The sequence below is a fragment of the Megalops cyprinoides genome, chromosome 1 (genome assembly GCF_013368585.1).
Source record: "Megalops cyprinoides isolate fMegCyp1 chromosome 1, fMegCyp1.pri, whole genome shotgun sequence".
Lineage (NCBI taxonomy): Eukaryota > Metazoa > Chordata > Actinopteri > Elopiformes > Megalopidae > Megalops > Megalops cyprinoides.
The window spans coordinates 3,522,486-3,537,310 of NC_050583.1; the positions used below are offsets into that span (position 1 = coordinate 3,522,486).

Consider the following 14,825-nt stretch of genomic DNA (forward strand, 5'->3'; position numbering starts at 1 on the left):
CTTGGAGCAGCAGCACCCAGTCCCCATCATCAAAGCAGCAATCATGGTGAATCATCTGAGCTGTGGTAATGCTCATGGTGGCTTTTTATTTGCATTATCTCTGTACCTCCTGTGGCCCTTTTGCAGTTGTGGTGAAACAGAATGCAATTTTTCGAGAGGAAAACTGAAGAGGAACTTGTCTGACTTTTTTTTTTTTTCGACCCGATAGAGGAACTTGATTGTGTTAGCAAAGCATCTCACACTTGAATTACAGTATATGTTGTTTTAACACATGCTTTTAATTGGTATTTATTTATTTTTTTTCATTGCTGTTGTATTTTTTACATTTGTGTTTGTAATATAAACACTGAGTTGACATAATTGGTCTGGCCACACATGGTTTTATGTTGTATTTTTTCATGATCAAATAGAATGCCAAGCAGTGCTCACATAGGATTGGTGAAACCTGATATGCAGAGTAGATCAAACATTTACATTTACGTTTATTCATTTGGCAGACGCTTTCATCCAAAGCCACTTACAATTGAGACACAATACATCACACAAGTGAAAAACCATACAGAGTCAACAATATTAGAAGCGCTGCATGACAAAGTTCCAAAGGTTGGCCAGGCGAGGTACAAACTAACAGGTAAAGCTAGCGAGTAACAATCTAACAAACTAATTTACACAAATCTACACTGTGGTTCTCATTTCCCTGACTGAAATCAGACTGTAAACATATTCACAATCTCTCATCTACCAGATGCAACTGGTGTGAAATGAGATGTATTACCTAAACTTACCTTCACTCCCCACTTTTTCATGATGTTCTTTATGGTTAACATAATCAGTAACTGTCATAATTAATCTAACGGTTGTGTAAACGTTCACAAAATGTTCTCTTCCAGTCGCATTTGATTTAAAGGATAAGGCATTTTCTTTTAGAGTTACTGAGGTATACATATTATTACATTTTCCACAGTATAAAAGATATACATTGTGAATTCTGACTATGGTTCATAATTTCTTAATGATGAACAATAATCACAATTCAAAATTCAAATTCAAAACTTGCTCTTCAACTTCTAGTTGACCAGAAATGATTTGGCAATGTGTAAATGTTTAATGCTTGTCACCACACTGTAGATGTCTTTTATGGTTCTCAAATAATGCAGTAAAAAAAATTGAAAATAATTAGAAATTAGTTTTCACAACGAAACTGAAATCCTGCAGTTCATTGTGAACTGATTAAGCTCTTCAATAAATTTTTTACCTTTTCTTTGACTAATGCTTACAGACAAGTACACTTGATAAGATCTCCTCAATTTCAGTTTAAAATATATACTGTACAGCACTATTCAAGCTGATGCTAAAAGGAAGTGTTGCGATACACCAGACCTGTGTTTGGAGGCATGCAAAGATAGATTCTGCTTTTGCAAAGAAATCATCAGACATCTCTCTTCCTGTCTCTCTCTCTCAGAGACAGAAGAGTAAGGTGGAGCCCTCCACATCCAGCGTCACAGAGCGCTCATGTATTTATAACGTACTGAAACAATAACATACTGTATGAGCAAGCCTGTTCCTGTCACCCTGCAGCACTCTCCTACTGAAGAAGAGTGAGAGGTCCCTGTGTGACTGACACGCAGGAACTGTCCAACAGTCAGCCACGAAAGAAGGCCTTTTCTCCACCCTACTCTGTGAGTACTTTAACTTTTAACATGTCAAAAAGAACACTGTGTGCTTCAGAATGGTTGTATCCATGCAATTGCACACTGAAGTACTAATTTAGTAAACTGCATAAAATAATCCTGCCTCCTCTTGTAACTGCCATGATTGGCAATGATTGCCATTATTCTGCAGTTCACAGTTGTTGGTTGATGCTATTGGTGTTTGCAGTGTGACTGTAGCACCAGGCAACAATTTTACTGGCGTACAGCCATCACATATACCAGGCACAGTGGAAACTTTGAGTATTGTTCATCTGGAACAGCGACACTTTACAATGTGTGATGTAATGTGGGTTAAATTGATAACTGCAGAGGGCAGGCAGCATATTGACACAAATGTTTTGAGCAGGTGAGTTACTTTTGCAAATGTGTATGTACTGACATATGGTGAAGATATGATTTGTACATATGAGTAACTTGCCATTTTAGTATGACGAAAGAATTTCTGTTACAGAAACAACTAATTCTTCACAATAGAAAGATGTTTGTGCCTGTTTTTTTTCATATAAATGTCTTCTCTTAGAGTTGCGTCATGCAGTTAAATGGTGCGTTTCCCAAGAGGCTTGGAAATAAACGGGGGCCTCCCAAAATATCCAACACATTCATAAGAGTTCATTACAAGTGTTTACATACAAGTGTTTAAAATTTGAAACAGCTCCCATTCCTAATGCGGGCAATGCTGGTGTTTTAGTGAGAAACTGGTGTTTTAGTGAGAACCTTAAGAACCACAGAAGCATGGCTTCTTTCTGACTGCTGGCGTTTGTCGGCTCTCACGGCACAGAGAAACATATGCACATGTGGGTGTGTGCTTTTGTGTTTGTATCTAGATAGGTGCGTGCAGGTGAATATGCACACGTGGGAGAGACTTTTTTAGAAATATGGAAATTTTTACCTCTGTCCAGCTCATAATCTATATGCCTCTCCTCCCCCAGAACCTAAGCTGAGGTCCGAGTAAATATCACCCTGCCTGAGAGCATATGCACACACATCCCGTCTGTTCTCAGCTTTCATTTCACAACCCTACCTCCCTGCAAGATAAAAAGATTGTTGCTATGGCAAAAGCCAAAAGGAAGGAAGTGGACATCAGCAGCAAATTCACTGTAAATTCAACAGCAAATGGAAACGGTTGCACAACTACAGACATAATGTCTGTACAACAAAGTGCAGGACTCTGTATGTTACGGTACAAGCCAGAGAACCTCAGTAGGTCTTTCCCCAGCTGAGTGGCAGGTGAAGAATCCCCCTGGTGAAATGGGGGTACGGTATAGGGACATATGAAGGATAGGCAGGTTCTCAGGAACAGAACAAGGCCCTGCACATGGGGCTGGCAGACGTTGTAGCTGATAGCAAATGAAGTAAGAACTGTGGGACCAAGAATGAGAACCCCCTGGAGCTGAACCTCTAGAGTCCAGCTCTAATAACCCTGCAAGAGGCTTTGGCTCAGAGTAGGACAAGTCCAATTAGTGATGTCAGGTCCCATAAGGAGTCACAGGTATAAACTAATCTGACTCAACAGGTGCTGTCCAAGGTGGAGACTCAGAACCTGCACAAGGAGTATACTGTATGGAAACTGACATGAGTCTCTAAACTGGAAATTACAATCCGCTACACTTACACTATACTACGGGGCAGTTAGGGTTACACGCAGTTCATCTAAGACTTTTTGAATCAGGAAGGACATTTGAAAAGCAGACATAAATGCAACAAGACTGCATTGCGTCTGCCCCGAAAGGGTGGGTCTGATGTCTGATCATAAATTTCAAGGGCACAAGGTCCATGCATTTTCATGTCCATCCTCTCTGGTTCTGTCTGCCTCTCTCTGTTGTACTAACTCACTGTTGAATGACTACTACACTACACTACACTAACTACACTACACTAAAATGAGCAACGTGTGGACCATTTCCTCTGATGGGAGTCAAACATGATCAATTTGGTAAAGGTGGAAAATTGGAGATAGAGAGACATGGACAGAGAGAGAGAGAGAATTGGTCATCACAATGTCTTATTTTTTTTGTGCTAATTTAATTTGACCCACCCCATTTAGTAACACTGCCAGCTTTGCACAGGGGTGACACTTAACGCCATCATATTTCCAAAATTTAGATCCCCCTCCTCCCAAAAAAAAAGTTTTCTTTCTATCTAGCACTTTGTCTTTGTATTATGTTTGTAACAATAGGGTCCTTAAAGTTGAACTCATGTTATATTTTACTATTTAGCAGTCACTGAGCTGCAGACTGATGTAAAGACTGAACTGAACAGAGGAGGAGAGAACAAACTGAGACAGAGAGAGAGAAAGAGAAGGAGAGATACTCTGTAAGGGAAAGGACTGGAGGCACTAGGAATAACTGGGAGTAACTGGGAGCCAGAGCTCAGCATGAGGAACCTCCTTATTGTCACCTGCTGTCTAACAGGTGAGTTCTCAACACTGCTACACTCAACATACTTCACTCAACACAAGATGACCAAATACTGCTGTACTCAACACTGATAAGCTCAACATTATATTAATAAAGGTCCCTACTGAGCAGTTTTACAGCATTACACTCAAACCCGTATTTCTGAAAAATGTGATATATTCCACTCGTTTTATAGTAGTACATTGTAGTTTATTGAAATTGTTATGCTCAACACTGCATCGGTGAAAAATGATTCTTGACAAATTTTACTCAACACTATATTACTGGTATACTGGTATAGCACCTGCATACTGAACACTACCATAATGAAAACTGCTACACTTTCTTACTGCCCACTGTAACAGTCCACAGTTCCAATGTCTTTTACGATGATTGCTATTATCTCTATCACTCACTGACAGATCTATGAAATGCCATCAGCTGTATGTGGTATTTGCATAGTAAGTGTTTTTAGATGATTATACTCTGTTGTTTGATTTTTCTCAGGTTTGTGGTGTGTGGTGTTAGGAGAGGTGATCACAGTGAGGGGGTTTGAAAGAGGTAATGCTGAAATCAGGTGTCCATATTCAGAGGGATATGAAGATCACCCAAAGTATCTCTGCAGAGGGGACTGCAGATGGACGAATAAAGACATTGCAATTCGGAGTGAAGCAGGAAAAAGCACAGCAGAAACAGGGAGATTCTCTCTGTATGACGACACAGCAAGGAGAGTCTTCACTGTCACAATCACTGCACTGACCCTGGAGGATGCTGGGAAATACTGGTGTGGAATAAAAACAGGAGCACTCAGATTTGATATCTACACTGAGGTGAAACTTATCGTTAAGAGAGGTAGGTGTTGGCGATGCTGGAAGTATGTCTACATTGATATCACCAATGCTTAGACTGATTGTCCACTGACTTACCTACAGTTTAATGATACTTTGTCCATGCAACATCTTGTAGTAACAATATCATAATAATTTTTGGAGGAAACTGCAACTAAACAGCTAATAATAATATTGTGAGGGGCAGAACCTATAATAATAATCGACCCACTTATATATCAGCTTGTTATGATATCTTTTGAGGATGGCCCCCTCCTTGTGGGTCTTAATGGAAGTGCAGTCCTGAGCTCCAGTTCCAGGTTTTACTACATTCCTCCTCATTACCTGCATTCACTGTCTCTGGACAGACAGGTCTGTGTTTGAACTGAATGTATTACTTGTGTTGCAGGTGGGACAGAGGGAGAAGGAGAATGTAAGGTGAGAGCTTTCATTCTGTGAGAGGGAGGTTGGGGTCCAGACAGCAGGGAGTAAGAGTGTGAAAAAGGACCAGAGACCAAACTCCTGCTTGCATTGTCTGCATCAGTGATACTTCACATTTTTCAAACATGAGTCTTAGCGCAACACTGTGTGCCTGCAAGTTTTGTCAGGGCTGTGCGCCCTCTCTAGCTGCAGAAATCCTCCCCCACATGATCAGCTCTGCTTGGTCGTCTCTTCCAGGGTAAATCAGAGGAGCAGTGCCAGCTGGACTCTCTGGATAATCTGCTCGACAACAGCAGCTCACTGGTACTTCCATCCGAAGTGAATTCAGTATTTCCTGTCATATTTACAGTGCTGTGTAGCTCTGCACAGATAGTGGCAGCCATGTTGCAGTGGAAGGATGCTTCCTCTCTGTCTTTTTCTTTACCATTTTCTTCTTCCACACCCTCCCTCCCTCCCTCTGTGTGTCTGTGGAGATTGAGGGTCTCACTGGGTTGAAAAAGTAGCAGCAGAAGCCATGCTGGTTTATTCACTGATGTGTCACCAGGATATTATTACCTTTCTGTTGTGCTTTTGGTATATTTATATTATTATTGCTGGGCCATTCCTATGTTACATGTACAGTGTAACTGGCATGTTAAAGTTTTATCACTGTTGTGTTATTACTGTGTATTACCAGCATTGTTGCTGTTATTAGTGTGCTATAACACTGTTATTACCCTGTTGTGCAGCCACAGGAAACATTACTGAATGTGACTCTGCGTGCGGTAGATCTGCTGTCTCAGTGGAAGGGGGAGGTGGGAGAGAAGCAGATAGATGTTGCACTGAAGATCCCAGAGAAGCTGGCGTTAGCGCTGGTGAAGCCCACGCAAACCCAGCACAGCAGCAACCTCTCTACTGAAAAATTAGGTTTGTACCTAATGATACCTAATGAATGACCTGAGCCCGCTTTTTGATGACCTTTTGACCCTTTGCTCCCATGGCAAACAGATCCTAACCATTTTGCAGAGATCACTGTGTCTTCAGGGCTGAATCTCAACTATGATGTCCTTTTCCAGTAATCTGCTGCTGTAGGTCATATGTGGAAGAGCTATGTTGGTTCTGGTGTGTTTTTTCTTGTAAATACAGAATTGATGTGACAGATCTGTGCAGGGTTGAGTGAGGGCTCAACGCAACATCCCTTACCACTCATGCAGGAGCATCAAAGCAAAAATCATACAATCCGCCAAGACACCCGCATGTAGCCAGTACAAGTAAAGCGGAGATAACTCATTACTTTACACTACTGTCATTTAGCAGACATTGTTATCTATATATACTCAAATACATTTACAGTGACAGTGGCTAAACTGCAAGCCAGTGACTTGTTTGTATAGCAGGGACCATTAAACCAGTCCCACAGCCCTATCACAGGAGTGCCCCAGGGATCCATTCTTGGTCCCCTCCTGTTTTCCTTGCCCTTCTTGACTCAATAATATCCTCCTATGGATTCTCCTACCACTGCTATGCTGATGATGCACAACTATTTCTCTCCTTCTCACCCACTGATGTTCATATCACCACAAGCATGGATGCACGCCTCAGTGACATTTTGCGCTGCATGTATAGTCGGTATATCAAACTCAATCTTGCCAAAACAGAGCTACTCTGTATACATGCTTCACACTTCCTGTTCAAGGATCTCTCCATAGCCCTTGATAGCCCAATGGTCTCCACATGCCAGACCTCAAAGAATCTTGGTGTAGTCATGGATACCACTCCTTGTTCAGTTGGAATACCCAGATTCACAATCTTCTTTTCCTTCTTTATATTATCTGTATCTGTAAGAGGTGGAAGCATTGGCCATTGGACCAGAAGCCAAACTGACAGGAACGCCTCAGCTGAAATCCAGAGACAACTTTTGCAAAATAGATCTACTCGGCATTGCCAAGAACAACAATGGTGAGTCCACACCTTAGCAATACAGCATACAGTACACCGTCCATGACTTTGTTCCTTTGGATCTTTTTATTCTATTTTTATGTGATATTTTACCATCAAAATTTACAGTATATGAGACTGATGTTCTGTAATTTGGGGCAATTTTTCAGGAACCCTTTCCTCTTTCTCATGTTTACATAACATTGTCAAAAATCCTTTTGTTTGCCGGTAAACACACATGACCACAAATCTCAGAATAAGGCAGTATTATAACTCCAACTGAAGATGCATGTAGATTATGTTTTGTAGAAGTTCTGAAGGGAAGCCTACATTTAAATGAAGGGTCTGTGTTCTGTCTAAGTTTCTGATTTCTGTTGGTTCTGTTGGTCTGTTCTGCAGGATCTGGAGCAGTGGTCTTCATAGCCTATGCCAACATGGAGGATGTGCTGAAGGCCAGACTCTTCAACATGGACAACAACACCATCAAGACCATGATGTCCAATGTCATCTCTGCCTCCCTCCCCAATACCAAAAACACAACATTGCCCAAACCGGTCAATTTTACCTTGAGACACCGAAAGGTGAGTCCTTGTTCCATCTAGTCTCTTCACTGATCTAGAAAAACACACTAAAATTAGTCCTTTCTCATTCACAGCTCTTGCTGGAATAGCTCACTTATTTAATCATGTCCCATGTGTACCCTTCTCTTAAACCTGCAGTTAAAATCTACATTTACTCATTCCTCATTCATGATCTCTAATAAGACTTAGTCCAGTCCTTACTCATTCACACCTGAACCTGTAGGACTGTGGGACCAGGGCTGAGTGCCTCTTCTGTAGCTTTTGATGTTGTATCAGTCACTGTAGTCTACAGTTTTCATCAGTGGGACCCATTGATTGGGATGTTGATTTGATATGTGCTGTGCCTCCCTCCCTTTCTCAGAAGGTGAACCCTAAGGGTAATCTCACCTGTGTGTACTGGAATCATAACGGGTGGATCGTGGATGGCTGTGAGGCCACAAAGATCAATTCCAATTACACCATGTGCACCTGCAACCACCTGTCCACCTTCGCCCTCATCATGCAGACGGGCAGACCACCAGAGGTGAGGAGGGGAGGGAGGGAGACAACTAAACCAATCAGACAGAAGACAAACAGATGTATTAGGTGGGTCTCAAAAAAGGGTATCATAATAGAATTACTTCAGTAACTAACTTACATGCTTCTTCAGCTCAATCCAACACAGGCAGTTGAGTCCTTATTAGGTGGAATATAATTACTCAATAAAATCATATTCGATATACTTTTATAATAAAGAAATTGATAAATAGTGCTAAAGGGAAAATATTTTATATGTAATGTCTTAGACAGCACTCAGGTGTTGGCCTCTATGATGATCAGTCAGTACTGATTTGAGACAGAGATGTGAAACACCTTACAGGTGCATATATTTAAATATAGATGAGTTGCTTTTGTTGATGCAAATGTTAATAGACTGAAAAAATTGGAAATTTCCCCTTGTGGCAACCAAAGATGATTTTATTTTTATCCTCTGGATAAAATCTATGTTGTTGGTTGTACTCACCTGATGGGAAGAAACTCAGCTGCAACACATTCAAAGTAAAAGCAGTTACTAACAGCTGAAGCAGAGGAAAGCTTAAGAGATAAATTCCATAAATCACTACATGTGTTCTTTTAAAGGAATGCTGCTGTTGAGCTTATAGGCAAACAAAATGCTCTGTAATAGAAAGGTAGCAGATTATGTCCCATATGAAAGAGTGGCTGGCAGGGTGAGTGGTGGCTTCACTTGAAACAACAAAATGAATCCAAAAATGAAATACTTTACTGCATTGGCCTGTATCAAGACTTGCAATGTTATTCAAGGTGCAGTAATACTTGGAAAAAGATAATAGTTTTGAGGACGGAGTTTAGACTTCCACCAAGGGGTCGGAGTCATGCTGAAAAGAGAAAAAGTCTTGTTTTATTTTGATATAGAACGTTAGATAGTTAGAATCGTGACCTCAACCCCTGCTGATTGCACCACAGTGAAACATTTTTAAATGGAGAGGACTGAAATGTAAGTGTTTATGCCTTGCATAACCTAACTAACAAAATATTTAACAAAATACTAACAAAATATTTAACTGAAACCCAAATTCTTGGGTTTCACTTAACCCCCAGAACCCGAAACCCGCCATTTTTACGTCACCAGTGGTCTAGTCGTTTACTTCTAAAAGTTACAGTTTATTTATGTTCAATATCTCGTACATTTCAACATGTAGAAGCTTTTCTATGTATTTGAAGGAGTTGTCTTACATGCTGTTCAATCAGATGGCAGTACAGAACTTGATTTTATACAAGAAAGACGTAATCTCTGCTTATTGGTATCTGCAGTATATTCATAGATGTCTCTCTGAGCTCAGCTAGACATGCAAATAAAAAGATCAGATTTGATGATTATTAAAAGCTTTTCTTTTCTTCATCTGTAGAACAGCAATATGAACTGATTTATCATGACATCTGTTGGGCAGTCACTTCAGATTTATGTAATTATGTGTTGTTGTTTTGATTTGGGATTATTTCAGTATTTATGTAAATAGTTGTTTGTTGTTGCAATCTATAGTTGTTTGACATGCATGCCAGTATTTATATAAATAGGTATCTATTGTTTGAGTGTTTCAATAAAAAAAAAACACTTTTATCAAACTTTCAACTTTCTTAACAGGCAAAAATGATTTTATTTCAAATAAAAGGTCAAGTAAAAAATATTATGTCGTGGTTATGGATTCAGGTGGTATTTTCTGTTATACAAGTTTCTGCTGAACAGCATGATGTATGGCATCTGACGACAGCTATTTTATCGTGAGCAATCTGCCTAAAACAGATCCCAAAACCTCAAGAAACATTGAAAATAGGTCAGGGTTTATGAAGTATTACAATTATTTTTGTGACTGATGGCTGTTTCCAGGATGACATCATCTTGAAGTGGATCAGCATGATTGCATTGTCAGTGGGGCTGCTGTTTCTGGCCCTGGCCATCCTGACCTTCATCCTCTGTCGCTGGAACCCTAAAGTCAGCAACACAGCACGCCTGAACCTCTCCATCTGCCTCTTCCTGGCCCACCTGCTCTTCCTGCTGGTGCAGAGTTCCCTCTCTCACATCCAGAAGCACAAGGTTCTCTACTTACAGCTCCCAACATTTACCTCATATCAGAGACTTCATCACTGTGTATAATCTCAGCGCCGGCTATCTCCTCGTTTCTTTACTGTCAACATCATGAAAAGAACTAACCATATGAATATGGGAGATCGACAGACAGTTTCTTTGGCTCCACTGGTGTGTCTGTGGCCTGTCCTAGCCTGACTGGACAGACGCATCCGGGCAGACAGGTTATGTAATCACCTCCATCATAAATTGGAGTTCATGTGAAGTGGGCAGGGTTTGCATTATATAACGCAGAGGAGGTGGTCCTCTGCTTGCATTCCCACCCACCTGGTTATGGTTCATTCATACAGTAACTATGGAGTTTATTCAATAAGTCGTACTGAAATACAGTATTAGTTTTGAATGACTTCAGGAGAGTCTGTCAACAAGTAGAATAATGGGCAATCCTGTAGCATAGGGACCCATTTGATCCAAAGATGCTTATACTTGCAACTTACAATTGCTTTGGTAACGTGATGTTAAACAGAAAATGTTACAATATAACTAAAATATAACTACACAAGGTATCGAGTTTGACAAGTTCCCTTAGTATTCCGTGGACTGAAGCTAACATTAGTGTTTTTATGTATCATGTTTTGCATCGATGCATTCCTTTACAAGAGCAAATGTAACACCTACTTGCTGGATGAATAATTCAGCACTTGTTAATTCCAGTGATACGTACAATTGAAATCGAATGTTGAACTTATGTTGGGCTTATGTACTGATATCGAAGGTGACTTTATTACAGACACTTTAACTGGACTCTAGTGTTTAAACTATTTAAATTATTTAAAGTATGGTATAATCCGTAATATATCACATCATTGTATCACATCTTATATCTCACATCTTAAACAACTTGCCTCATAGTTAATTGCAAGTGTTAGTTGTTGTCCATCACAAATACTATGGTGAGTTCATTGATTACTAAAATGAATGTGAAGTGAAAAAAGGATTTGCATTGTTAAAATTAGCACTTGCAGTTATTTTAACATAACTTTTTACATAAATGTTACAGGCAACCCTAGACTGAATGTAAGGGGGTGTGTATAGCATTATACAAGGTTTGCATTTTTTCACTTTGCATCAGTGATGGTGGTGGTAATGATGATGATGATGATGATGGTGGTAATAACGGTGATGGCATCAGTAATGATGATGGTAATAATGGTGATGGCATCAGTGATGATGGTGGTAATGATGATTTGTCCCTCCTCAGCTGGTGTGTGCAGTGATCTCGGGCGTGCTGCACTTCCTCTTCCTGTCCAGCTTTGTGTGGATGTTCCTGGAGGCTCTGCAGCTCTTCCTGTTGGTGCGCAACCTGAGAGAGGTCAGGATTATACAGAGGGAGGGAATTCACTGGGGCTTCCTGCTGCTGATTGGCTACGGCACCCCCTGTCTGGTAGTGGGTGTGTCTGCAGGAGTGGTTCCCGAAGGATACGGCAGCAAAGAGTAAGTGAAGAGAGGGGCGGAGCAAAGGGGATGGGGCGGGGCATGTACAGGGTGACCTACTATTGTTCTGTAATATGAAAAGACTGTGCCCAGCAGATTTTCTTGTTTGAGTAGGATTATTGATGTTTGCAGATCAGAGAGGCGAGATTAACTGGCTCACAAGCCATTGATTGAACACCTGGGTAATGGAAAGCTAGCAGCATTATGGGCAGCTATGAGATTTATGTAGACGTTGTTCTGGATCAGCCTGGAGCTGTTCTTCCCTGGTGTCATGGTTCTGGACTTGACTCCATACGGGACTGGATTTGATTGATTTGTGTGACTGTGTTTCCTTTGTCTTCCTCCTGTAATTCTGAGTCTGGTTTATCGTAGATGCTGGCTGAAGGCTGATGAGGGCTTCAGGTGGAGTTTTCTGGGGCCAGTGTGTTTTATCCTTGCAGTAAGTACTTGAGTAATCTGTTTGATTTCTGTTTCCAGTTGCAGTCTGACTCTCTTTTGATGAAAATATACCATTGTCTGACATGTGCAGGTGAATGTCATCCTCTTTATTACCATCGCTGGATACCTGTGGTTTGCTCTGGCAGGCCGGGACAAGGAAATCTCTCAACTGAAAGACACCAGGTAGGAGACAACAGATAAAGTTGCAGGTAAAAGATGGCAGATAGCAAGAAACATTATAAAAAGGACAAAGACTTCTGCAGGTATGAGATTTAAATTTTATGTTGGTTACAACAGGTAGAGAAAAAACAGTTGCAAGTGAAAGAAGAAGTCAAGGACAACTAGAGGTGTTAGAGAATAGACACAGATGCCAGACACCACCATTGCAGACCCATCTCTCTCTCTCTCTCTCTCTCTCTCTCTCCCCTCTCCCTCTTTCTGTCTGTGTCTCTCCCCTCTCCCTCTCTCTGTCTGTGTCTCTCCATGAAGGATGTTGGTGTTAAAAATACTATTCCAGTTCATCATTCTTGGTTGCTCCTGGATGTTCGGCTTCTTTGTGAATAACAGCAAGGTGCTGGAGTATCTCTTCCTGCTTATAACCTCCCAGCAGGGCACATTCATCTTCCTGGTGCACTGCGCCCTCAGAAAAGAGGTGAACACCCACCTGTTCTACCCACCTGTGCCCCTGTTCCTCACTCACTGTCCTGGTACCAGTCTGCCTTACCTGCTTATCTAACTCATCTTCTTTTCCTTCTTCTCACCTCTATGTCTGATGTTACTACCCTGTGTCTCTTCCTCTGTGTCATTCATTAATTTACCACTCTTACTTCTAACCAATAACCCATCTCATTTACCAATCTGTATCCTCCCCATTTGGTCTCACCTGTGTCTCTAATCTGTACATCCTATCTCCTCTGTCTCACCTGCATCTCACCCCCATCTCATTTATCTTCCCAGACTCACCTGTCACAGCTGTACCTGTGCTCTATTGTACCTTTACTTCCTCCTATGTGTGTTGCAGGTTCAGGAATGGTACAGGAAGTGGTGGAAGATCCTTCGCAACTCCAGTGATGCCTCTGACTCCTGTAACTCCTCCAAGACATTCCCGATGTCCTCGAACGTCACAGTGAGTGAAAGCTGACAAAGGTGAAGTGTCAATAAGTTCTCTGCAGTGGCAAAGGCCCTGTATCCAAGCTCTTGTAATATACCAGTCATGCACTGAGAGGGGAATCGGCTTTTTCCTGCACATTAGTAATGCAGCAGTCTTGGATGGGAGCCTTCCTCTGTGTTGCTGTAATGTTTCAGATTCTGCACTGTAATGATCCCTCTGATTTCTCTACATTAGACTGTGCCCAAAGCCTGCATCATGTTGGAAATAAAACATGAGAAACATAGACACTTTTCAAAAAGCAGTATTCAGGTGACTATATTGTAGATCCTAACAGGTTTCCAGGATAAGCTTCTCTCCTGATGTCATTGTTTCTTTATTTTTTCTTGCAGAACAAAGAGTCCACTTTACAGGAGACGTGTTCAAGCCTTTCAAAAGCTGCCAGATGAGTGTTCTTATGTGAATGATGCAATTATGTGCTTGTTACCATAATATAATACATAATAATGTGCATAATACTTAATTTCAGTGGTACAGAACCATTAATAGTCCATTATTTTCTTTCTTTTATTTTCATGCAAGAACAAGGGATGGACCTTGAAGTCTTCTTGTTCTTCCACACATGGTACAATAACCATTAATAATCCATTTTTTTATTATCATGCATAATAACTGTGATATGAATGATGAATCATGAATAACTGTTCCTGGGTATCATAGTTATAATGGAAAATCAATTTTATGTCTTATTTTATGTTTTATGTACACAGTAGCTATCCCTTTCCAGATGAATGACAAAAGGTTTTCAGTGAGAACACTGGCTATCAAGAAGGGATAGACATTAAAGTAGTAAATTTCCTTGTTCTCACCCTCACAAGCTATACGAAAGCATGGTTTAGGTAGTTATTTATGGTGGATCTGCCAGGAGCTCTGTCCCTATGAATGGAGCAGACCCAAGAGACTAAACCTCTGTTAATGAGACAGTTTTAGCTGTTTTAGTTACAGAGCAATAACAGACAAGCCTGTCCTTTATCAAATAGAAGAGCCGATGGCTGTACAGAGGCATTTCACCAATCAGAGAAAAGGGAAAACACAGGAGCAGCCTGTGGGTTCCTGCCCCACCCCCCCCAGCAGCACGGGGTGTCTTACTGTGTTGGTATGGAATGAAATGGTGTAACTGTTTATCTAGCTGCCATATTCCAGGGGTGCTTCACAGTAAGAATGTCCAGTTATGTATGATCAGGATGGTGTGGGTGAAGAGTGACTATGATGGGGTGCTATGATACCCTTATGGAGGCTTAATGACAACATATGAGTGTATTTTTTT

At 40.9% G+C, this 14,825-nt stretch overlaps 1 protein-coding gene across 1 annotated transcript; it reads left to right on the plus strand.

The window, feature by feature from the left end:
- Window positions 1–4,973: 4,973 nt before the first annotated feature.
- Window positions 4,974–13,947, plus strand: LOC118783114 (adhesion G protein-coupled receptor E3-like). The gene is made up of 14 exons (XM_036536823.1): window positions 4,974–4,982; window positions 5,345–5,368; window positions 5,614–5,679; window positions 6,105–6,282; window positions 7,201–7,314; window positions 7,693–7,874; window positions 8,236–8,397; window positions 10,261–10,467; window positions 11,720–11,952; window positions 12,325–12,391; window positions 12,482–12,573; window positions 12,880–13,042; window positions 13,412–13,516; window positions 13,891–13,947. Exons 1-14 carry the CDS (start codon window positions 4,974–4,976, stop codon window positions 13,945–13,947), a joined length of 1,659 nt encoding a protein of 552 aa, XP_036392716.1.
- Window positions 13,948–14,825: the final 878 nt, after the last annotated feature.

Excerpts from the sequence above, each read along its gene's own strand:
- LOC118783114 (XM_036536823.1), top strand. Across the intron at positions 6,283-7,200 it reads CCTCTCTACTGAAAAATTAG|AGGTGGAAGCATTGGCCATT; the intron begins GTTTGTACCTAA and ends TGTATCTGTAAG. Across the intron at positions 12,392-12,481 it reads CAGTGTGTTTTATCCTTGCA|GTGAATGTCATCCTCTTTAT; the intron begins GTAAGTACTTGA and ends TGACATGTGCAG.